The sequence below is a fragment of the Boleophthalmus pectinirostris genome, unplaced genomic scaffold (assembly GCF_026225935.1).
Source record: "Boleophthalmus pectinirostris isolate CB_2022bp ecotype Guang Dong unplaced genomic scaffold, ASM2622593v1 HiC_scaffold_11, whole genome shotgun sequence".
Lineage (NCBI taxonomy): Eukaryota > Metazoa > Chordata > Actinopteri > Gobiiformes > Gobiidae > Boleophthalmus > Boleophthalmus pectinirostris.
In genome coordinates, this window is record NW_026570994.1 from 16,014,647 (window position 1) to 16,040,015 (window position 25,369).

Here is a 25,369-nt window from a genome sequence, read left to right on the forward strand (position 1 = left end):
GTTAGAGGAGAGAGGGCAGTGGTCAATCCGTGTATCATTCGTTCATTCGTTTTTCAATATAAAACCAAAAATAAGAAAACGAAAAAACAACAGTTTTCTTCGTTATTTGTCTCCAAAACCAAAATGAAAAAATGGATAATGATTCGTTTTTTTCAGTTTTCGATTTTGTGTTTAAATGAAGAATGGAAAAAACGGATAACGGCCGTTTCCCGTTTACGTGACTTACGTGACTGCGATGCCGAACTTTTGCACCGCGTACGGACTGAATCAGGACGGATCCAGGTCCGAGACCAGACCGAGACCAGAGCGGGACTGAGACCGGGACCAGACAGGGACCAGAGCGGGACCAGGGCACGGAAGTCACGTAAACGGGAAACGTTATCCGTTTTTTCCATTCTTCATTTAAACACAAAATCGAAAACTGAAAAAACGAATCGTTATCCATTTTTTCATTTTGGTTTTGGAGACAAATAACGAAGAAAACTGTTGTTTTTTCGTTTTCTTATTTTTGGTTTTATATTGAAAACACGGATTGTGGTGGAACGTAACAAAATAAAAGTAGTAAAGTACTGTGCTTAAGTAAAGAACTGAGGTATCTGTAGTTTACTTGAGTATATTTTACAGTGGATACTTTTTACTTTTGCTTTACGACATTTGAAAGCAGGAAAGACAAACGGAGGAGGAAGAAAAGAGAAGTATCAGCTCTTAAACTATAAACACCAAATAATAATGTTCATAAATTTGATACGACCATCGCTCTTTATTAGATACAGAGGTGTAGTTTATGTGGACCAGAGTGTGTCAGTACATACACACACACACACACACACACACACACACATATACTGTAGATACTTCCTTCTGAAACTTTCTCCATGACACACAACTTTTTAAAGCTATTTTAAAGAGTGCAGGGACAGGCTGTGAGCGCTGACACTCCCCTACAGCCATACAGGCAAAACTGGACCCATATGCTGCACTTCAACTCGGGTATTTTTACTCCTGCCACTGTGACAAAACATACTCTACACTGTATACTGTATATTTAACCTAGTCTATTCTTTTTTTTTTATACACATACAGAGGGACAGAGAGGCCTTCCACAGTTTATTGGGTGACATTTAAAGAGGCTGTATTATGCAAAATCGACTTTTGGAGCTGTCTGCCGTGTTATATAAGAGGTTTTACATGGCAGCCTTTGGAGTAATCTTGCTATCTCTCCCTGGGTCCTATTCAAACCTATTTGAGGACGATTTTGTCTTTGCACTTGGCCAGTTAAAGATGCACTGTGTAACTTTTATAGTGTAGGGACAATTATGTGACATTAAATTCCAAATACAAATTCATACCAACAAAAAACAATGCGATCTACATGATATTTGCTTTGCCTCTTCTTCATTTTGCATCTATTCAAGCATTTTCAGAAGCATTTTAGGTCACATTTACAAAGCAATGAATCACCATGTCACCGTATCGGAAACGATTTGTGTCCAGACACGTCGTTGCTCTGTTCGCAAACCTTCCCCAGCCACACAGTAACGCGAAACAGCCTGAAACACTCGTCACGTGACTGGGCTGGCTTCACGTCGGCACAACGTCACGTGGGCGGTAAAAACACGGAAGTGAAGCGCCATGTCTGAAGTTGCAGCTACCGATTTCAAGATGAGGAAGATGGGAAGTGATAGAGAGAGCAGAGACATCCAAGGTTGTTCCTCGTTTTCCACGGCCAACTAGCAAGTAGTTCTACCTGCGCTGTTTCTCATTTGTCTATGGATAGTTTATGGATAGTGAGATGGAAAGTTGTTTTCCGCAATAGCGTCACATGACCAATGTCACGAACACTGTTGGGCAAGTTACTTTAAAACTGTAATGTGTTATTTATTACTTATTACTGTCATTTCAAAGTAATTCGTTACATTACAATATTACTGCATTTAAAATGTAAGGCATTACATTACTATTGCATTACTTTAAGTTACTCTCACCAAAATAACTGCGAAAAAGCTGAACTTTTGAGCCGTATATGGACTGAACCAGGACTAAACAAGGTCTAAACCAGGACTAAACCAGAGCTGAACCAGGACTAAACAAGGTCTAAACCAGGACTAAACCAGGACTATAATAGGACTAACCTCAGACTGATTCCAGGACTGAAGAGGAGAACTAAACTAGAACTGAACTAGGACTAAAACAGGACTCACTGTCAGGACAGGCTCGAAGGTGACCGCAGGAGAAAGGACCGGCTTTGCTCCGCACCTAATGGAGGTAAGAGCGTCTGTCGCCCGATCGCGCTTTATGGACCCTGCTGCTCGGGCTCACGGTCCTGATTTCAGCAACTATTTGCGGGTACAAGACCCGGTGCAAAACTCTGCTACAGCGCGTAACTTCTACCTTCCTTCAACGTGTCCAGAAGTCCAACTTTTTGTGCGATGGTTTGCATCGTCCTCTGTCTTTTGGGTGTGAGCGCAGGAGCCTTTGTCAGTGCAGAACATTTCGTCGACGTTGTGGATTTTGTCGGAGAGAAAACTTGCAGACATACAGCACTTCAGAATCACACTGCTAGAGATTGAACATTTATTTAAATTTGGCAGCTGAACACATTCTGTACTGTAGAGGAGACAGGAGTCCCTCAGCCAATCAGGACACAGCGGGAGGAACGCAATACGTGTTCAGACACTAAAAACAAAAGGCATGCAAAATTGCACAAAAAAAAAATTCAAAAAATCAGCGAAACAGCGAGACCGCGAAAAGTGAATCGCGTTAGAGCGAGGGACGACTGTAAGCCAGTTGACCTTCAGTTAACCCGCGGTTAACTGAAGGTTTATCCGGCCGCGTCTCAGGCGTTTCACCGCTGCTGATTTCACGGTAATTTTAGCGAATTTCTATGAAGAAAAACCCACCACTTCAATCCAGGTTAAAAAAGCATTGTAACGCGCGTTACTCACATTTGTACCGAGTAAAATATTACATTTTTCCCCCCTGTAATGCCTTACATTACTGCGTTACAGCAAAAATCAACGCATTACTGTAATACATTACTTTTATAATACATTACTTTTATAATACATTACTCCCAACACTGGTCACGAACCCAGCGAATCAGGAAGGCACAAATCACAGTGACGTGGTCCAATACGGACGCAACTAGAGCTCGTACGTCAGCGTATCAACGTTTCCAGGCGTCCACACAGTCCCGGATCAGATCTGTACTCGGATGAATTCGTGGGAGTTGGCGGCATCGGATCGTTCCGTCTCTGGAGCCGTTTTCCATCGGATTAATGTGGACGAACACTGCATCCACAACGAAAATGACTCGAATATGAACTAGTGTGGATGGGGCCTTAGTTGCTAAAAATATAAACGGTCTCGTGGAGTCACCTTCGCGTCTCCATGGAGATAAATAATGTCATACAGGATTTTCTCCACAGAAAAATACTGCACATTTAAACAGATTTCATATTGTACAAATAGAAACATATTTTTCTGTTGATATGTATTTGAATCTGGCATTAATGTGTTAAAATGTCTAATAATCTCTGGAAACACATCCTGGCTAAAAACCGGAGAGTCCACAGTCAATACGCTCAATTAGAAAAGTTACACAGTGCATCTTTAATTGAGCATGTGACAATTCAAGTCTGTGTCGTCTTATGCAAACACCCACTGTGTGTCCAAGTGGAACAAACGGTCTCCGCGGCTGTAGTCACCTGTATTATTATTTACATTATCTCAGCACCAACAGTAACAGCAGCAGCAGAAACAGCTAAGTGTCAGCTCCTATATTTAGCCGCCATTTCAAACTCCATCAAATCACTCCCACTAACTTTTATGACGCTTATTGTCTTGCACCTCTCCACATTATTGAATCGTCCTGCCCACACAGACACAGGGGACACAGCACAGGTGAGATTATGGCCCCAACAACAGCTTTTTATGGACTTGTCAAGTAAAACTCAAACTATGCAACCGAGCTAAAATATTTCACTGCTCGTCAACCGGCGGCTCCCTCGCCTTCGCTCCCGTGTCAAAAATAAGGACAGGCTCAAACTCGTCGGCGTGTCACTCGTCGCTGATAACTTCCAATCACCGGGGAATGTTTTGCCTAGTTAGGTGGATTGTACGTTTTGTCGTCCCAAAAAAAAAAGTTATCCGAGTCGCTAACTATTCCGTCTCCGGACACAGTTGAGACTTCGCGGTGACATCGCGTCGCGCTGGGGGTGTTCTGCATGTATGTGTGTGGCGGAATGTTCAGCGACGCGATGCAAACACTGATTGAAAAATGAAAACGCTGTCATGGTTCATGTTTGTAGTGTTTTATTTTGACATTTGTTTTGTCTGTTTGTAATTTTGAGTTTTACTTCCTGTCTTGATTGTTTGCCCCGCCCTAATGCGTCTCACCTGCGTCTCATTCATGTGTGTGCATATATACCCTGTGTGCTCCTTTGCCTTTTGTTGGTTCGTTGTTATTAGGACTCCCCATGTCGGTTTTGGATTTTGTGTTTGGCCATTAAACAATTTTGGAAATGCGGTTTTGCATTTTGGCTCCTACTTCTGTTTTAGACGTGACAAATGCTTTGAGATTGTGCTGAAAACTCAAATACAAAATGGATTTAAACAGCAATTTTCAGGAGCTTGTGATGAGTTAGAGCGTTCATGGTCGTGTTTAGGAGTTTGAGTTTCAAAACGCAGGCTTGCGCAGGCAAGTCAGTTACGCTAGAAACGTAGGGAGTTTGATTGACAGCCTGTCAGCTCACAGATAACGAGGCAGTGTCGTTATCTATTGGCAAATGTTTAGCCCCACCACGTCCAGAGTTGATGAATTTTTATTCTCTTTTTTTTGGTCATCATAATTACAAGGCTACTGCATCTCTATAATCTATCATTGACAATTTGAAACAAAAAAAAATCCTCCATACAACCTTTAAAACTCTGAGTTTAGTGGATGTTGCGCGTCTTTTAAAATACTCTGGGACGTCCTCTGTAACTGTTTTGAGTCCAGGCGGCTCTGAGGATGGACAATCACCTCACTCGCCCATTTAACCAGCTGACTCAGAGAGTTCTTGTTCTTTAGCAGAGACGCTCCCAAACCATGAGACCAATGAAAAAGTTAAAACAGATTCCATAAACTTTTTACAGAACAGTGTCATCATGGTTCTGTGTACATGGTAGAACGACAACTTCCTCAGACAATGAATAGCATTTACAACCTTTTCAAACAGTTCAAGCCGACATATAGATCTAAATATGTTATGTGTTAGCAATTAATACCCCATAGAAGTGTTACATCTCCATGGAGACAAGCAGGTGACAGCCCCTCCGGCAGGAAAGTTCCACAGTGCATCATTTCTCCAGAGAATCGCCAGCGACACTACCAAACATGTCAATACATATATATAACAAAGTAACATATTGATCAAAATATGTTATGTGTTATGCAATTAATACTAATATTGAAGTGTTAAATCTCCATGGAGACAAGCAGAGAAGCAGAAAAGTTCCACAGTGCACCTTTAACAGCAACATTTCTCCACAAAATCGCCACCTACTCCACCAGACGTATAAATCATGTGAATATATAAAGCATTTTCAACATTTTCAAACAGTTAAAGGTAACATATTGATCCAAATATGTTATGTGTTAGCAATTAATAACCCATAGAAGTGTTACATCTCCATGGAGACAAGCAGGTGACGGCCCTCCCACCAGAAAAGTTCCACAGTGCACCTTTAACAGCAACAGTTCTCCAGAGAATCTCCAACAACACTACCAAACTCATAAAAAACTTGAATAAATACCTATAACAAAGTAACATACTGATCTAAATATGTTATGTTTTGCGATTAATACTAATATTGAAGTGTTAAATCTCCATGGAGACAAGCAGAGAAGCAGAAAAGTTCCACAGTGCACCTTTAACAGCAACATTTCTCCAGAGAATCGCCAACGAAACTACCAAATCTGTAAAAAACGTCAATAAATACCTATAACAAAGTAACATACTGATCTAAATATGTTATGTTTTGCGATTAATACTAATATTGAAGAGTTAAATCTCCATGGAGACAAGCAGAGAAGGAGAAAAGTTCCCACAGTGCACCTTTAACAGCAACATTTCTCCAGAGAATCGCCAACGACACTACCAAACTCGTAAAAAACGTCAATAAATATCTATAACAAGGTAAAATACTGATCTAAATATGTTATGTTATGCAATTAATACTAATATTGAAGAGTTAAATCTCCATGGAGACAAGCAGAGAAGCAGAAAAGTTCCACAGTGCACCTTTAACAGCAACATTTCTCCAGAGAATCGGCAACGAAACTACCAAATCTGTAAAAAACGTGACTAAATACCTATAACAAGGTAACATACTGATCTAAATATGTTATGTTATGCGATTAATACTAATACTGAAGTGTTAAATCTCCATGGAGACAGGCAGAGAAGCAGAAAAGTTCCACAGTGCACCTTTAACAGCAACGATTCTCCGGAGAATCTCAATTATCCATCGAACACTTCTGGTTATTTAACCCACAGACACACAGAGAAAAGAAAACACACACACACAAAAAAAACCCTCCTTTGTAATACCTTAACATCTGTTATGGTTCCCAACACAAAAGATGACCGCATTTACAGCTGAATAACAGAAAGAAATCGCTCGGCTTGTGGAAAAGAAATGAACGCCGGGGTACAAAGCTTTATTGCGGCATCATTAGCGAAACAGCACTCGTTATTGATATGGTATTGTGCGCATGGATCGAGACCACAGAAGGATTTCCTATTCAGCGGCTGCAATCTAGGGCTTCAATATGGCATATAAAACGATATAATAAATCATTACGGCGGAGTGGAAGAAGCAAAAGCCGCTATCCAAACAACATAGTCCCGGCCACAACCCCTTCTCCGTATTGTCTCTCCAAATTCAATCGCCTTCCCCTCCTCCTCCTCCTCCTCCTCCTCCGCGTGCTTCTTTTTATTACAAGTCTCATTTATTGCGGTTGGTTCATATCGGGGGCTTGTAAATGAAGTTTTTGCAACAAAGGTTATTGAAATAAGAGCGCAGGATCCTGGAGGATAAGTCGTAGATGTAGAGAAGGGGAAGTTAATTGGGTTTTTTTTGTTTTTTTTTTTTTTTTGGAGGGGAAAGGTTGGGGCTGGTTACCATGGCGCGCTACCTGTTCAGGACCAAAGTTTACCCAGGGACGTTTTTGTGGTCATGCCTATATTTAAATTTCACGTAATATTACTTTACTAGACCGTTTCAGTCCATATGGAGTCTAGAGAGCTGAAATTTGAAATGCCACTCGCCTAGAGACAGATGATTTTTTTAATATACATTTAAATTGGAAAAAGTTATAAATTGAGAAGAATTTTAGAGTTAGACTTGATTATTGAAGCACTCCTAAATGTACAATAGTTTAGTATCTATTGAGGAGCACTATGTAACTTTTCTGTTTGGGGTCTGTAACCAGCTCGTTTCTATGGAGATGTCTTTGCTCTGCCTGGAATGTTCCACACTGTGACATTAAACGGCTCTACCTTTTCAGTTATAGCTGGTTTTATAACACCGAGAAAAACAGGTATAAGCGGGGCCGCCTCTCCGCAGATCTGACCTGTAACTAGGGCTGGGTGTCATTAAGAAGCTGCCGATACGATACACGCATCGATACGTAGGCCACGATACGATACATATCTCGACACAGTGCACATTTGATTCGATACGATACGGTTCAATAAAAAATAACGGTGCAAAAAACATCTTGTGCAAAATTCATATGAAACACAAACATTTTAATCAGAAAAACTGTGAAAATGTCAAATGTGTGGAGTTTCCTTCCTCCAAACGAGCAACAAAACTGAAGCTGTAACAAAATAATTTAGTAAAATACACCAAAAAATACTCCTGGTGATATATCGACACAGCAGCCCACGATATCGATACTGTATCATCACATAAACGACACGATATATCGATATTTTGATATTTTTGCACAGCCCTACCTGTAACTAGGTCTGGTTTGGTTTCCATGAAGATAGAAAGCCATAACATCTCCATGGACAAAAGAGTTTCACGCACCAGAAAAGTTAGACAATGCACTCTTAATTAAAAAGAATATTTAATTACAGTTCATAAGCTGCTGTAGTTCGATTTCCAGAAACAGTAGGTCCATCCAATAGAAGTGCATAATTAAAACGCCTGATTTTTAGTGTCATAAAAACGTGAAAAACAGAACTTAAGTAAGTATCAGTGTTGATGTCTTGTCTGGAAAAGGGAAAGACAGATAACACAAGATTACTCTTCTTTATACTCCTTCTTAGGGCTGGGCGATATGGATCAAAAAATATATCTCGATATATTTTGCTATATCTCGATATACTATATATATCTCAATATATGTTCAAGAAAAAATAACCCCGTAAAACTGAAAACTGCAAAAACAAATCCAAAAGTCCTTTTTTTTTAAATTAAAGTGTAAGAGGTCGGCAGTTCATACAGGAACATTTAAGATTACAAAAAAACCTAATTACATAAATAATAATTTAACTGTAAAATAAAAGAAATAATACATTTAATTAAAATAAATAAATCATACAATTTCCTTATTTTCATTCATAAATAAAACAACTCAACTCAAGCTCATCTTTGCATTAACTCTGTTATCCAAACCAGAACCAGAACCATGAGCTCCTTTAGCAGAAGAAACTCAGGATGTTCATTATTTCAATAGATCCATGTTATTATCCAGCGTCAGGATGTGAGGTTTAATCCCACAATCCACTGCAGATCAAACCCAACTTTTCCAAACACTATTGTACAAGTGACACTGCAGCAGATTATTGATTAAAATCTTCTGCATAAATAAACTTTACATTATTAAACTTTACAATAAATAAAGCAGAACTCTAGAGCCACATCAGCCATTTTGAGATAATAATGTGTTTAATACAGTTTTGCGCACGTGTGTTTACATTTTACAAAAACGAAACTTAAGCTCATGGCTCATTTGCATAAACAGCACTTCTCACGCAGCTCAGCTCGTTTAGCTTCTTTCGGGCTAAAGGACGTGACTCGGTGGAATATGAGGATGTGCTGCTGATGGTTTTGTCTGTAAATAGTGGAAAAGTTACATGGTGCTTGAAGCTTTTCACTGGCAGCAAGTTTTGGCGTTCACGGCGACAGTGACGAGTGAAGGAGACACGAGCGAACAAAATTAGGGAGGCGAGGGCGCGGGCAACGACAGAGAAGGTAAACAAGCGAAGCGGCAAAATCAAAATTGAATATAAACATTATATCGATATATACGATATGTCAGAATTCATATCGAGTTTAAAAACTATCTCGATATATTTAAAATATCGATATATCGCCCACCCCTAGTCCTTCTCATTAATTTCTTATAAGTTTAATATTGTGACACTGTTGACGTCTTTTTATACTTTATGAATCAAATAAATACACAAATAAATAAATAGAATTCATTTCAAATAGTTTACAAATGTCCAAAGATTCTTGGCAACATAACGAATCAACATGATGAGTGTATAAACGATGTTCACAACTATTAGAGGCCAAAGAGGAGTTTTTGTGGTGAACTAACAACAACTAGCATGCTAATAGCGCACAAGTCCATCTATAATAAGATACAGATCGCACACAGCTGTCTCATTTTGACCCTGAGAGCTGCTTTTATAATATATCTGAAAAAAATAATTAAAAAATGAGATGGATTGTATCAGTTTATAGACTTTTGCAAACATTATCCAAACCCGCTGACCCACCCCATTCTTAAATTTCTATTTCCTTACCTCTTCAGGTCTTCCCAGAGCTGGCGTCCCGGTGAGCAGGATGGCCCTCTTGGCGCTCTGGATCAGTGGGACCAGGATCTTGGTGCGAGCGGCGTTTCTCGATTTGAGGTAATGAGACTCGTCCACCACGACCACAGCGAACTTCTGCCTGGACAGAGCCTCCACCAAAGAACGGGCGTCCGACGTCAACAGGCCGTACCCCAAAACGGTCACTTTACTCCTGCTGATGCCCCTGTGACAAGACGAGTTTAGTTAGTTTTTAATATCTTAGTAACTTCATTTGTATAGCTCTTTTTATATATTTGAAATGTAGCGCGAAGTGGTTCACATGCAACAAAAAAATTAGAATAACAAAATAACAAAATCCGCAAAATCTATGTAACTTTGCCACCATGGATATTTTTTTGTTTTGCCGAAAATGTTCCAAAGATCAAACTATCTATCCATCTATCTATTTATGACAGGGGTAGGTTTAGGGGTGTGCAAAAATATTGAAATTTCGATATATCGTATTGCTCAATATGATGATACAGTATCAATATCGTGGGCTGCTGTATCGATATTTCGCCAAGAGTATTTTTTGTGTATTTTACTAAATTATTTTGTTACAGCTTTACAGTTTTGTTGCTTGTTTAGAGGAAGGAAACTCAACACATTTGACATTTTCACCGTTTTGAGAATTAAAATGTGTGTGTTTTATATAAACTTTGCACAAGAAGTGGTTTAACAAACACTTTTAGTATCACAGCCATTTTTCTTCTTCCCACTCCTTTTCGAGAAATGTGCTTTTCTGTTGTTTACAATGTATATGTAGAATGTGTATGATTATTGTTTCTCTCTTGGCACAATTTTGAAATAAAAACGAAATGAATATCCAATTGCTGGTGTTTCTATCAGTCAAAAATGCAGTCGTCCGTCAATATAACGCGTTTCACCTTTCGCGGTTTCGTTGTTTTTTTTGTGTGCAATTTTGCATGTTGTTTTTTTTTACAGTGTATGAACGCATGTTGTGTTCCTCCCCCTGCGTCCTGATTGGCTGAGGGACTGTAGACCATTATCAATAAATCTCCCCCGTGCCGTGTCTCCTGTACAGTACAAAATGTGTTCAGTTGCCAAATTTACATAAATGTTCGATCTCTAGCAGTGTGATTCTGAAGTGCTGCTGCATGTTTGTAAGTTTTCTCCCCGACAAAACCCACAATGTCGACGAAACGTTCTGCGCCGATGAAGGCTCCTGCGCTCGTACAAAAAAAAAGAGGAAGAAAACCATCGCACAAAAAGTTGGACTTCTGGACACGCTGAATGAAGGCAGAAGTAACGTGGCTGTAGGACGCCATTACAGAATAAATTAATCTTCGGTTTGTTACATAAAGAAGAATGAAAATACCATAAGGACGACAGCAGCGATACGTTTTAAGAAGCAAAAAGGATTGTAACTGTCATGTCTGAGGAAAAGTGAGTAAAGTGTGAGGTAAGAGGTTTTACAGCTTTAAAACATATAGAACAGGGGTGTCAAACTCATTTTGGTCCGGGGGCCATATCCAACCGACTTTGATCCCAAAGGGGCCGGATCAGAAAACTCATGACATATAAACCCCAAAAATAACAATAAGTTCAAATATTTGTGCAGAGAAACAAAAATCTATTACAGAAATCTTTTTTAATTAATGAACAATTTCTTATTATAATATTATAATATCATGAACAACCTGAAACTTTAAGAAAAATTCAATTTCAACACAATGTTTTAACATTAACTTGTGTGCAAACAGGAATAAGTCAATTTTTCTTGTAAAATCCTGCACTCTGTTCCACTTTTCTCATTTTGGACATTTTGCTGATGAGGGTGTCACGGTAAACAGTCAAAATGATCGTAAAAAAAATAATAATAGAAAAAATTATTAAAATATTTTAGTAGAAAAATCACCCAAGGGCCACATTAAAGGTCTTGGAGGGCCGGATCTGACCCTTATGTTTGACACCTGTGATATAGAATAATAAGGCTGACTACTTCGCAGATTTCATCGATTGTGGGTTATTTTATAGAACGCAACCCCCGCGATAAAACTGTGATTGTGGTGCCTCTCCACAGATCTGACATGTAAATTGGTCTAGTTGTGTCAAATGACCTGTCTAAAAATAGATCAGTTTCAGCTGGATTTGTCAGGAAAGTTCATGGTGTTTCAGATCATATGGGCTTGATTTGTGGTGTGCCCCAGGGGTCAATCTTGGGGCCCCTTGTGTTCATATATCGATATTGTATCTCACCTCTACTGTAAACACACATCGGTGCACTTTATCCTTGTATCTAAAGTGCTTTTCCTTCCTGCCTGATAGACTCTTTCACTGCAGTCTAACTCTCCCCTCTGACTCCCCTTCGCTCACTCGCCCGGTGTGGAAGTCAGTAACAGCTCATTTTGATGGACAGGCGACTGGCTCCTGACAAATGAATCTCAGAGTGTGTCCGGATGTCACGAGGCTCCAAAAACCTGACACTCAAATCATGTCCCGCAATATTGAACAGGAGCTGTGATTTTAAATGTGCGGAAGTGGGGAAAGTGCTGCTGAGGGCAAAAAGAGACCTCATACTCTGTTCATACGCTGTCACCGTTTCATCGATTCACTGTTTGAAGGGAAATTTCTGTTTTGCACATACATGTCCAGCCAACAGAAGTGCATAATTGAAGTAGTCTTATCTGATTTTTACCGTCTTAAAAAACGTAACAAACAGAACTTGTTCTTTTTACACTATTTACATCTGTCCAAAGTTAATCCTAATTTTCCTAACAGATTTTTGACAAACTAATTATTCACCATGATGAGTTTATAAGTGCTTTTCACAGCGTTTAGAGCCCAAAGCGGAGTTTTATTGTCACCGTAACTAGAGCTGGGTATCATTGAGAAGTTGCCGATATGATACATACCTCAATACATAGGCCACGATACGATACATATTTCGATACATAGGCAACGATACGATACATATCTCGATACATAGGCAATAATATGATACATCATGATACATAGGCCACGATACATACCTTGATATATAGACCACAATACGATACATATCTCGATACATAGGCCACGATACGATACATATCTCGATACATAGGTCACGATACGATACACATCTCGATACATAGGCCACGATACGATACACATCTCGATACACAAGCCACGATACGATACATATCTCGATACATAGGCCACGATACGATACATATCTCGATACATAGGTCACGATACGATACATATCTCGATACATAGGCCACGATACGATACATATCTCGATACATAGGCCACGATACGATACATATCTCGATACATAGGTCACGATACGATACGATACGATACGATACACATCTCGATACACATAGCCACGATACGATACATATCTCGATACATAGGCCACGATACGATACATATCTCGATACATAGGCCACGATACGATACATATCTCGATACATAGCCACGATACGATACACATTCTCGATACATACGATACGATACATATCTCGATACATAGGCCACGATACGATACATATCTCGATACATAGGCCACGATACGATACATATCTCGATACATAGGCCACGATACGATACATATCTCGATACATAGGCCACGATACGATACATATCTCGATACATAGGCCACGATACGATACATATCTCGATACAGCGCACTTTCGGTTTGATACAATATATATTTTTAATCGATTTGATACATTTCAATGTGATACTAAAAGATAATATATATATATAAAAAAAAAAACTTTATTAAATTAAGTTTCTTTTAAAAGAACATATAAGAGCAACAGAACACAGACAGACTGCCAGACAAGACAAAATAAAAAGGAGAAGCAAACAACTCACAGTTATAAAAAGTCCCATTAATCAATTTGTGATGATCTGGCATTGAGACAGGAATGGTCCCAATATTGCTTCATTTCTCTGCTTTTTGTTCATAGTGTCCAAACGAATACGCTGCATTTGAGTAACAGACACCATTTCACGAAGCCACTGTTCAAAAATTATGGGTGTGGTGGACTTTCGTGTCAACAAAATACGTTTTTTAGCCACCACCATCCCAAGCTGCAGCGCCTGCCAAACGTCCAATATGAGCTAAAAGTCTTTGTTAAACCACTTTTTGTGCAAAATGAATATAAAACACACACATTTTAATCATCAAAACAGTGAAAATGTCAAATATGTCGCATAAACGTGTCTCCTTTCACTAAACAAACAACAAAACTGTAGCGCTGTAACAAAATAATTAAGTAAAATACACCAAAAAATACTGTATCATGACATTAAATGATACGATATAACGATATTTAGACATTTTTTGCACACCCCAAATTGTGACGCCTACAATAAACAGCATGCCAACAGCGCACTAGCTTTACTCCCTGGTTCACTGTGAATAAAAAACGCTTTATAATTAGATGCAGGCGATACACAGTGGTCCGATTTTTTGTGAAATTATAATATCATAACCATATTGAACAGGAGATGTGATTTTTTTTAATGTGTAGAAATGAAAAAGTGCTGCTCAGGGCAAAAAATGCTGTTCGTAATCTGTTCCTACGCTGTCACCGTTTCATCGATTCACGGTTTGAAGGGAAATTTCTGTACTGTTGACGAATGTGCCATGCAAGCCTTTTACAGGAGACTTGGGCGATTTGAGGGGAAAGTGTAATAGTGATATTTATGACAAGAATTGAGATTTGATTTGCAATTTGTCAGCGTTTTTGGTGTTTGTTTTTATTTTTGTGTGTACTTGGAGTGTGTAGAGGGAGGTGGGTGCGTGAGGGTTTTGTTTTTGTCTTTTTTTTATTTTGAAAAACAACATAAAACATTAAAATAAAATAATAATAATATAAAAGATTTGCAATTTATGTTTTAAAGGCACAATATCTGACTTTATGGCGGTAACATGACACCTGAATGATGCCATAGAAATAGAAAGTTAAAAACATTCTTCACGGAGACAGATATGTTTTATACTAAAATGAAAAAAAATAAACAAACATTCATTTATTTTGGTCTGTTTTTAGGCTAAAAAGTCTGACTTCTGTGCTTGCAAACAATGATTTTGACACCAAGTACTAAGTCTTTTTTTGGCGTATTTCACTCAATGAAATGCAAATCAGTTTATATATTTTCTTTAAAGTTATTTTCTGGATTTTCTTTTTGGTATTCTATCTTTCAACGTTAAAATAAACCTACGATTAAAATTAGAGACCTACATATACAAAAGGAAAGAAAAACATGATGATTGACAGAACATAGGGTCATCTGTTACATAAGGGTGAGTTGTTGTACAGCTGTAGGGAGTATTATCTATAACGTAAGGGTGAGAGAGAGAGGAGGGGGTGGGGAGAGGGGGAGAGAGAGAGAGAGGAGAGAGAGAGAGAGAGAGGAAAGGAAGAGAGCAACGGAGAGGAGAGAGTGAGCGATGGATAACGAGCAAGAGGACAGAGAGAGAGAGAAGGAGTGAAAGGTAAATGAAGAGAGAGGGAAAGAGAAGAAAGCGAGAGAGAGGGAGGAGAGAGAGAAAATAAAGGAAAACAGAAGAGACAGAAAGAGGAGAGAGGAGAAGACAGTGATGATGTATAGATTAGGGATGGGCATTCGATGAAATTTTCTTAATCGATCGTCGGAAGAATTAACGATCGATTATCGATTAATCATTAACGTGTTTATATTAAAATGATCATCATTATTATTACTATCTGCACTACTAATCTGCATAAATAAATTCAACTTTACGACATATAAACCGTAACGACTCTAGAGCCACATCAGCCCGTTTGACATTATAATGTGTTTAATTCAGTTTTGCGCAACTTTCACAGAAACGAAACTTAAAACAGCATCGCTAATTTGCATAAACTCAGCGAAGATAAAACTACAGCTCTTGTGTCGCTGATGTGGTTCAATTTCTGTCGGATTAAAAGACATGACTCAGGTGAATACAGGTTAGTGTGACCAGATTTGCGTTTGTCAAAACCAGGACACCGTACGGGGGGAGGGAGGTGGGGACTCGTCATCGACATTGAGCGACTCTCACCTGGTAAAACTTTTTCCCACTGGACACCGAAACATATATGTGCTGCTTTATACACTGTGCACATGGACTCACACTTGTCCCGAACGCAACGGAAAGCGTGGAATTTCTTGTACAAATCATCGTTAAATACACATTTATGCTTCGGTACGTTACAGACTGACCGACTGTTTGTGTCTCGCTCCTTCTGATGCAGAGACACATGTACAGACCCTGTTTGGTTACGTTACGCACAGCAACCTACATTCGGTTTGTCGATTAAAATTAACGTAATCGATGAAATTCTTAATGATCAATTATCGATTAATCATGCCCATCCCTAGTATAGATAGACATAGAGAGAGAGAGTGTGCGAGAGAGAATGAGACAGAGAGACGAGAGAAAGGAAGCAAGTAGAGAAAGAGAGAAAGAGGAGCTAGAGAAAGAAAGAGAGAGGGGAGAGGAAGAGAGAGCAGAGAGAAAGCAACAGAGAGGGGAGACTGAGTGATAGATAAAGAGAGAGAGGACAGAGAGAGGAGAAAAAGAGCGAAAGATAGACAAAGAGAGAGGGAGAGAGAGGAGATAGAAAGAGAGAGGAGAGACAGAAAGAGAAAGGGAAGAGAGAGAGAGAGAGAGAGAGGGTGTGAGAGAATGAGACAGAGAGAAGAGAGAGGAAGCAAGGAGAGAACCAAGAGAAAGACGAGAGAGAGAGAGAGAGAGAGAGATAGAAGAGCGAAGAAGAGAGAGAGAGAGAGAGTGTGATAGAGATAGATAGATAGATAGATAGAAAGAGAGAGAGAGAAGGGCCATAGACTACAATGACCGTATAATGACCTTGTTAATAAGAATTGCACTGGAAAAAATAAAGCCACAGTGTGTATCTTTTTACCCAAAAAAGATAAAAAGATAGACTAAAAAACATTTGTCCTTTCTCTGATCGAGCTCGCTTCCCCACAAACCCGACTCCTCCTGCTTGAAAACATGAAATGGAAATACTGGAAATGTTTGAGATTCATACTGTGCCTTGAAAAAAACTGAAAATTCGATTGCGATTTAACTTGCAGTCTTATTTTTTCGTGCACTTTTATAATCACCTCAACTTTCCCCCAGTTTTTGTTTTGAATTAAATAAATAAAAACATCCACCTGGCCGCGCTGACGAGGTGCGAAGTGTTAAGTGTTAATGACTGAGAAAGAAATCACGGCTCTTCTCAACACGGAGTTTAGACTTGTTTTGTTCAGGATAAAACAGGATTCTTTTATTTCATAGTCGCAGAGATGGAGACGGGCTGAAGTGTTTAATAATAAAAAGAGTTTGAATGAAATAAAACACAACTCCGGGTTTGTTTTTTGACTTTCGAACATGGTTTAAAGCTCACAAGAGTAAATTTCGCTGAATATAGGACATTTAATCTCTATTGCGACTGTCCTATTTGTCATTATTCTGAAACCACTGTGCGTGTAAATAAATGTATATATAAACGTTTTAGTTCGTGAGGAGAAATGTTAATAATGTGAAATTGGCGCCTTGTACCTGCTGGACCATTTTCTCTGCGTCAGCACGTGTAAACAGATGTTAAGTATCGCTTAAACTCAAATTACAGGCAGATGTTTGCGCTGTGGTCCCCAACGTCATTATCTGGAGCTCCGTGAATCGATGCTTCTACAACACACAGGCCCCACAATGCAACGCCAACCCCCAGCCCCCAGCAGCAGCAGCAGCAGCACTGTATGTATGTATGTATGTATGTATGTATGTATGTATGCTGTAGTCTTACTCTGTTTACTATAAAAATGTCATCCGTCTTTGTAAAGATGATGCGGAAATGAGCTTACAGATGTTTTGAACAAATGTCGGCAAAAAGACGACGTATTTAAAACCGGCTGCGATGTTCATTTATTAGTAATACAGTCATCGTGTAAGATTATTTGAAGGGTCCAGCTGCAGCCTGGGCGTTACCGTCATGAGGCGTTCCTGGTAGCGTAGTTTCACAGGGATACTGGGCATGACGTCATTTGCCTGGGAATTTTTTGTATGGCAGTGGAACATCTTTGTCTTCGATGAAAGACCACGATGTCAGTACTGTGTTTTTCAGACTACAAGTCGCTCCGGAATATAAGTCACACCAACCAAACATTGCGTAATGAAGAAGAAAAAACACAATATAAGTCGCTCTGGACTATAAGTCACACTGTTTGGGGGAAATTAAATTTTATAAAATGAGAGACCAGTGTGGGTTTTTTCGGAAGGTTCAATGCGTGTCCTAAAAAGAAGCACAAGAGATGGAGAATCCGAGAGAACAGGCCACTTTATTTCGTCATTTTCCATTGAGAGGGATTCAAGTTGATTACCAAGTACAACTGCCACCCCGGAACGACGTCTCTGACCAACTCGAAATCAGGGGTAGCTTTATACTACATCTTGACAAAACATTAACTTGTTGATTTAGCATATACAGCAAGAAAATGAACAATACTGCTGACCCAGTGCACCTTATCATGGGTGGGAACATGCCACGGGGTCCACATATGTCAGTTTTTTCTGCTTCGTGGCATCTCAAAGTACAGAAAAACATGTTCTTTATGGCACTCAAAGTACAGAAAAAACATGTTATATAGACCTATAGATAGTCATACGTGTTTTCCACCCTGTTGTCATTCCAAAGTCCATAATATTGGGTGAATTAGCATGACCAACACATAATATTTCCCACACCAGGAACCGAAATTTCATCTTCAACGGCAAGTTATAGTAAAAACAATAGAAGAGAGAACAACAGACTGTTAACGTCACATATGAACAGTTCTTCAGATAAATATAACATAAACAACAGAACACAACAAGTTTAACAAACTCTCCATCTCACTCCAAATCACTAAATCCACTCAATTCTTCATCCTCGTTGTCACTTCTGAACAACTCCCATCGAACTATAATAAATTATTATAGATCCATTACAACTCCGCGACCTCCGGAGGTAAACAGAGCGCCGCTTCCTCTTCTGTGTCGCTGTCGTCAGACTCAGCATCAGTTCCAGTTAGAATTATTCCGGCCAGAATCCCGACAGGATGGTTTCGGTGTCACTGAAGTCCAGGCTTCGTCAATCCGTGCAATGACTCCAGGAAAGTTTCATGTCGCACCCTCCCAGTTCCTGTGAAGCTGTGTTCTTCATCCCCACTTTCTGCCAGTCCCTCACAAGTTTCTCACTCACTCCAAACTTTCTTTCTGCTGCTCCATTACAGTTTTCAGTTGAATATTTCACTACTTGCAGCAGGACAGAGGCTTTTTCTGCAGGAGACATGCGCAGTAAAGGGCGAAGTAAAAGGAGAAGCCGATACTGGCAAACAAGCCTAGAGCCTCTCATGGTTGTCAGTATAAGTCGCACCCAAACCATGAAAAAAAATGCCACTTATAGTCCAAAAAATACGGTAAGTTGGCTATTTATTCTGACAAAATTAGTTGAGAAGTATTCTTATGTTGGCTTTATCACTGATGGAGCTGCAGTTTCGTCTTAATTGTATCCAGATCTGATATTAACATTAGCGACGACACGCATTTGGTTGTGGCTAATGTCATATTATCTCGTATATTAACAGCGAGCCAGAAGAAAGCTATGTGTTATATATGTGTACTATTGTTTGTAGTTACAGACTACAGTTTGCAGCGAAGTTTTTATCTATTATTTCACGATGTAGGAAGTATTATTACTAGGGGTGTCAAATTATCGCGTTAATTGCGATTAATTAATTACAGTCATATTTAGCGCGTTATGTTTTTTAATCGCGTTAATTTTTAATCTCTAACTTTAGTGTTTCTGTATGCGAGTTGCTTTATTATAAAACCTGTTTTTATGTGTTGGTGGGACAACACACACGCACAAACAAAAAACACATTTATACATTTTTTAATTTCGGCAATTCCACTCATTGTCGGAAACCCAGTAGAGCCAGTAGAACAGAAGCAGCATCGCACAGGTAAAAACACATTCGTGTCTTGGAAATTATTCTCCCGACGTGAAATATAAAAGAAAATAAATATAAAATCGCCTACAACTTAAATGTCACTGGTGAAAACAACCTGCATAGGCTCATGATGTCTGCACTACTGTCCTATAGTGACCTGCCACATGAGGGGACACGCACACACAAACACACACAACACACAAACACACACAAACACACACAACACACACAAACACACAAACACACACACACACACACAAAACACACACACACACACAAACACACACAAACACACACAAACACACACACACCTTCATCATCGTCATTAACCTGAGAACGCGCGGACCACGTTTCTTTCCGTAGTTACTGCGCGGACACCGACGTGCTCCCGTGCGCCGCGTGTGGATCGTGTTTTCTCGCGTACGCGGCGTAAACCCAGGACTAATCCAGTCCAGGACTAAACCAGGACTAAACCAGGTCTAAACCAGGTCTAAACCAGGACTAAACCAGGACTAAACCAGGACTAAACCAGGACTAAACCAGAACTAACACCAGGACTAAAACCAGGATTAATCCATTCCAGGACTAAACTAGGACTAAAGCAGGTCTAAACCAGGACTAAAACAAGGACTAAAACCAGTGATCTCATATATAAAGCATTTCTCTATCAATAATATTTTTAATATGGTTAAGGAAAGACTGGACTTTTTATTGTCTTTAAGTCGACAAAAGTTATTATGTTCAGATTTCCTCGTCTTTGCTACTTTACAACAAACAGTTTCTTATTCATGGAGACTTGGGCTCAACAGCCAATTTGGAGAGATTTGTTAAACAATAAATGACTTTATAAAGTCACTTTTTTTAATCTATATCAGTCTTTTTGATCTGCCACAATAATGTAATAATGAATTTAAATGAAAATACCTCAAATTGAAGGCTTTTCTCAGCAATTTTTAGGTGAGATTAAAATTAGATTAATTAGATTAATTAATTACAGATCATAATTAATTAATCTCTCAATTTTTTTAATCGCATGACAGCACTAGCTATACTGTTTGTAGTTACAGACTATAGTTTGCAGCGAAGTTTTTATCTATTATTTCACGATGTAGGAAGTATTATTACAATACATTGTTAAGTTGGGTGTGGCTGGACTTACATAGTATGACTCTTGTTCTCCACCAGGTTGATGTCTCCAGGTTTCAGTTCTGGGACCCAGCGCTCCAGCTCCTCGATCCAGGGATACTTGAGAGAGGACGGGACCACCACCAGCAGGGGCCACTCCTGTCTGTACGAGTACGCCACCGCTATGGCCTGGACGGTTTTACCCAGACCCATCTGAGACAAAAATAACAAAAACTTATCCGTAAAAGTGGGGGATCTATCTACAAAAGTGTCTCAATATATTTGTTTTAATAAAGGTGCACTGTGTAACATTTCTAGAGTGAGGTACATCATCTACCTGGATCGTTTAACTTGCATTTATTCATCTATCAACTGTGTTTAGATTCATAAATACAGTGAAAATGATGAACTCTTAATGTGACTGGAGTTGTCTTTTTTCTCTACAGATCTGACCTGCTCGTCTCCATGGAGATAGATACATTTATTGCGATAGTGTGGAACATTCAAGGTTAAGCAGTAACATAAACAACCATTTTTATTTATGGTGATTTGATAAAACAACATTGGAAAAGCATTATACACAAATCAAATGAATAGATATTTTGTATATAACATTTAAGTCTTTTATCATCATATTAAAGGTGCACTATGTAACATTTCTGTGAGGGTTTGCCACAATGGAGATGTAATTACTGTGCCTGGAATGCTTCACTCTATCTTGTATCCATCTTGTATTTATTCAGATACAGGAGTTTGTATCACCAAAATACATTGAAAACAAACATTATTACTACAAAACGGTGTCAGACTTTCCAGAAGAAAAGTTACATGGTGCATCTTTAACCACTGGCAAAACTTCACAAAGCAGAGATGTTGCTTTAAATGTGCACTATGTAACTTTTCGGTTGGGACCCCATCACCTTCTTATTTTTATGGATATTGTCACTGCTCTGCCTGGAATATTCCACAGTGTGGCATTAAACAGCTTTACCTTATATTTATTCAATTACAGGTGGTTTTAAAGCTCAAAAATACCTAAAAAAACAGGCATTCTGACTGTGAGCGGGGTCGCCTCTCCACAGGTCTGACCTGTAACTTGGTCTGGTTTGGTTTTCCTGGAGATAGAAACGTTTAATGCCATACTGTGAAACATTCCAGACAAAACAATAACATATCACCAGAAAAAATGACACAATGCATTTTTAATTCTTGTTAAAATTGACTTCTTGGATTTCAAAGAGTTTGCTGTATTTGATTAAAGTTGCGCTGTGTAACTTTCTGGTTGGAGGTCCGTCGCCTTCTCGTTGCTATGGAGATGTCATTGCTCTGCTTTGAAAGTTCCACAGTGTGACATTAAACAGCTCAACCTTACATTTGTTCAAGTTTTAAAGCTCAAAAACACTTAGAAAAACAGACATTCTGAGTGTTTGTGGGGTCGCCTCTCCACAGATCTGACCTGTAACTTAGTCTGGTTTGGTTTTCGTGGAGATAGAAACGTTTAATGCCATACTGTGAAACATTCCAGACAAAACAATAACATATCACCAGAAAAAAATTGACACAATGCATTTTTAATTCTTGTTAAAATTGACTTCTTGGATTTCAAAGAGTTTGCTGTATTTGATTAAAGTTGCGCTGTGTAACTTTCTGGCTGGAGGTCCGTCGCCTTCTCGTTGCTATGGAGATGTCATTGCTCTGCTTTGAAAGTTCCACAGTGTGACATTAAACAGCTCAACCTTACATTTATTCAAGTTTTTAAAGCTCAAAAACACTTAGAAAAACAGACATTCTGAGTGTTTGTGGGGTCGCCTCTCCACAGATCTGACCTGTAACTTAGTCCGGTTTGGTTTTCGTGGAGATAGAAACGTTTAATGCCATACTGCGAAACATTCTAGACAAAACAATAACATCTCCATGGAAAAAAGACACCTTTAAACCCGTATTTCAAACAACTTTTATTGCATCTTTCTTTCCCACCTGCGAACACACTTTTTGGTCAGACTCTAAAATTAGTCCCCATCTCGGTAATCTGATTTTGCATATCTTCAAAACAAAATCAACTTCTGCGATGGAAAATCTTCTGTTTAAATTGTCCGCGACAGTCTTGGCCGAGGTGAGGTCCCGGACTAATCTGCTCTGCGGATGAGTCGAGTGTCAAAACGGATTACGTCTGTGCGAAGTGGAGAAACGTCTTTAGTCGCAGAAGAGCAAAGTCACAGGTTTTTTTTTTTTTAGTTTTTGGGGAGAGCTGTTTTTGGAAGGAAGAATAAATGTATTTCCTGAGCCAGCAAAGTGCGTGTGCTTACCTCATCTGCAATCATGCACCTGTAACACAAAGAGAGCACAGGTTTGTAAATGGGGCTCGTCTGGAAAAAACACGACTTCATAGAAAAGTTCCTGCGCTGACTGTTCTAAATGTTCTAAAAATATGAAAAAGTTGGGACACTGAGTAAATGCAGAGCGAGTTTATCAAATATCCAAGTCCGTATCACTATTTTCTGTCATTTTCCTCTCAGTTCTTAACTCAAACTAAAAAAAACCACTCTGTTCCAATTTGTGATAATATAGGAAGAAGTGCTCCTCTGTGTTTTTAAACTCCATACACCTTCACTATTGGATAATTTCAGACCAGGACTTGCCAATCTCTACTAAAAAAAAAAGGTAAAAGGAGCTTTTAACTTGAAAACTACCACTAGATATCATCACAATGTGGTAGAGCTGCTCGAATATGGAAAAAATCATTATCACGATTATTTTGGTCCATATTGAAATCACGATAATTCAGATTATTTTTTTGTTACACGATGCATTTATTCAGAATTTCTCTCAAAAAAAAACAAAAAACTTTCAAATTTAAAATAAATATAGATATGTACCAGTTTTGCGACGTATAAAACAAACAAAAAAAATGAATAAAATATATTTTGAACATGAAATAAGGCATAGAAAACATAAATGTATCCAAAATAAACAATACACTACTGGTCAAAAGTTTTAGAACACCACACTTTTTTCAAGTTTTTTACTGTTTCCTGTTGACCAAAACATATTCATAAACTTTTTATTCATGAAAGTGTCCACCTTTGGCAGATATAACAGCTGAACACACTCGAGGCTCGTTCTTTTTACAATAGAAATCAAATATTCTTCAGAAAGTTCTTCCCAAGTCTGTTGCAGAAGTTTTCATAAATGTGTGACACTTGTAGTTTGCTTCTTCTGTCTCGTTGGGGTTTAAGTTTAGAGACTCTGCTGGACATAGTGCTGTCATGCGATTAAAAAAATTAAGAGATTAATTAATTATGATCTGTAATTAATTAATCTAATTAATCTCATTTTAATCTCACCTAAAAATTGCTGAGAAAAGCTTCAATTTGAGGTATTTTCATTTAAATTCATTATTACATTATTGTGGCAGATCAAAAGACTGATATAGATTTAAAAAAGTGACTTTATAAAGTCATTTATTGTTTATCAAATCTCTCCAATTTGGCTGTTGAGCCCAAGTCTCCATGAATAAGAAACTGTTTGCTGTAAAGTAGCAAAGACGAGGAAATCTGAACATAATAACTTTTGTCTACTTAAAGACAATAAAAAGTCCAGTCTTTCCTTAACCAGATTTAAAATATTATTGATAGAGAAATGCTTTATATATGAGATCACTGGTTTAGACCTGCTTTAGTCCTACTTTAGTCCTAGTTTAGTCCTGGAATGGATTAATCCTGTTTTAGTCCTGGTTTTAGTTCTGGTTTTAGTTCTGGTTTTAGTTCTGGTTTTAGTTCTAGTTTTAGTTCTGGTTTAGTCCTGGTTTAGTCCTGGACTGGATTAGTCCTGGTTTTAGTCTTGGTGTTAGTTCTGGTTTAGAGGCGCACAGGAGGAAGCGCGGTTTACGCAGCGTAGCGAGAAAACACGATCCACACGCGGCTCACGGGAGCACGTCGGTGTCCACGCAGTAACTACGGAAGGAAACTTGGTCCGCGCGTTCTCAGGTTAATGACGATGATGAAGGTGTGTGTTTGTTTGTGTTTGTGTGTGTTTGTGTTTGTGTGTGTTTGTGTTTGTGTGTGTTGTGTGTGTTGTGTTGTGTGCGTGTCCCCTCATGTGGCAGGTCACTATAGGACAGTAGTGCAGACATCATGAGTCTATGCAGGTTGTTTTCACCAGTGACATTTAAGTTGTAGGCGATTTTATATTTGTTATTTTCTTTTATATTTCACGTTGGGAGAATAATTTCCAAGACACGAATGTGTTTTTACCTGTGCACTGCTGACTCTGTTCTACTGGCTCTTCGACCTCGTCCATTGTGCGACTGACGCCGCCAACGTTAACATGACGTTTACATCGCTCTTACTGCGCGCGTTTTATGTGTGGGTTTCCGGCAATGAGTGGAATTACCGAAATAAAAAAATGTATAAATGTGG

General features: G+C 38.8%; 1 protein-coding gene across 1 annotated transcript in view; it reads right to left on the reverse strand.

The window, feature by feature from the left end:
• Positions 1-25,369, reverse strand: part of zranb3 (zinc finger, RAN-binding domain containing 3) — a 314,618-nt gene that overhangs the window by 253,413 nt on the left and 35,836 nt on the right. Inside the window, exons 3-5 of the mRNA XM_055166955.1 lie at positions 23,258-23,276; positions 20,986-21,164; positions 9,813-10,044 (exon numbers count right to left, since the gene is read on the reverse strand). Coding sequence (XP_055022930.1) covers positions 9,813-10,044; positions 20,986-21,164; positions 23,258-23,276 — 430 coding nt within the window. The remainder of the gene's footprint in view (positions 1-9,812; positions 10,045-20,985; positions 21,165-23,257; positions 23,277-25,369) is intronic.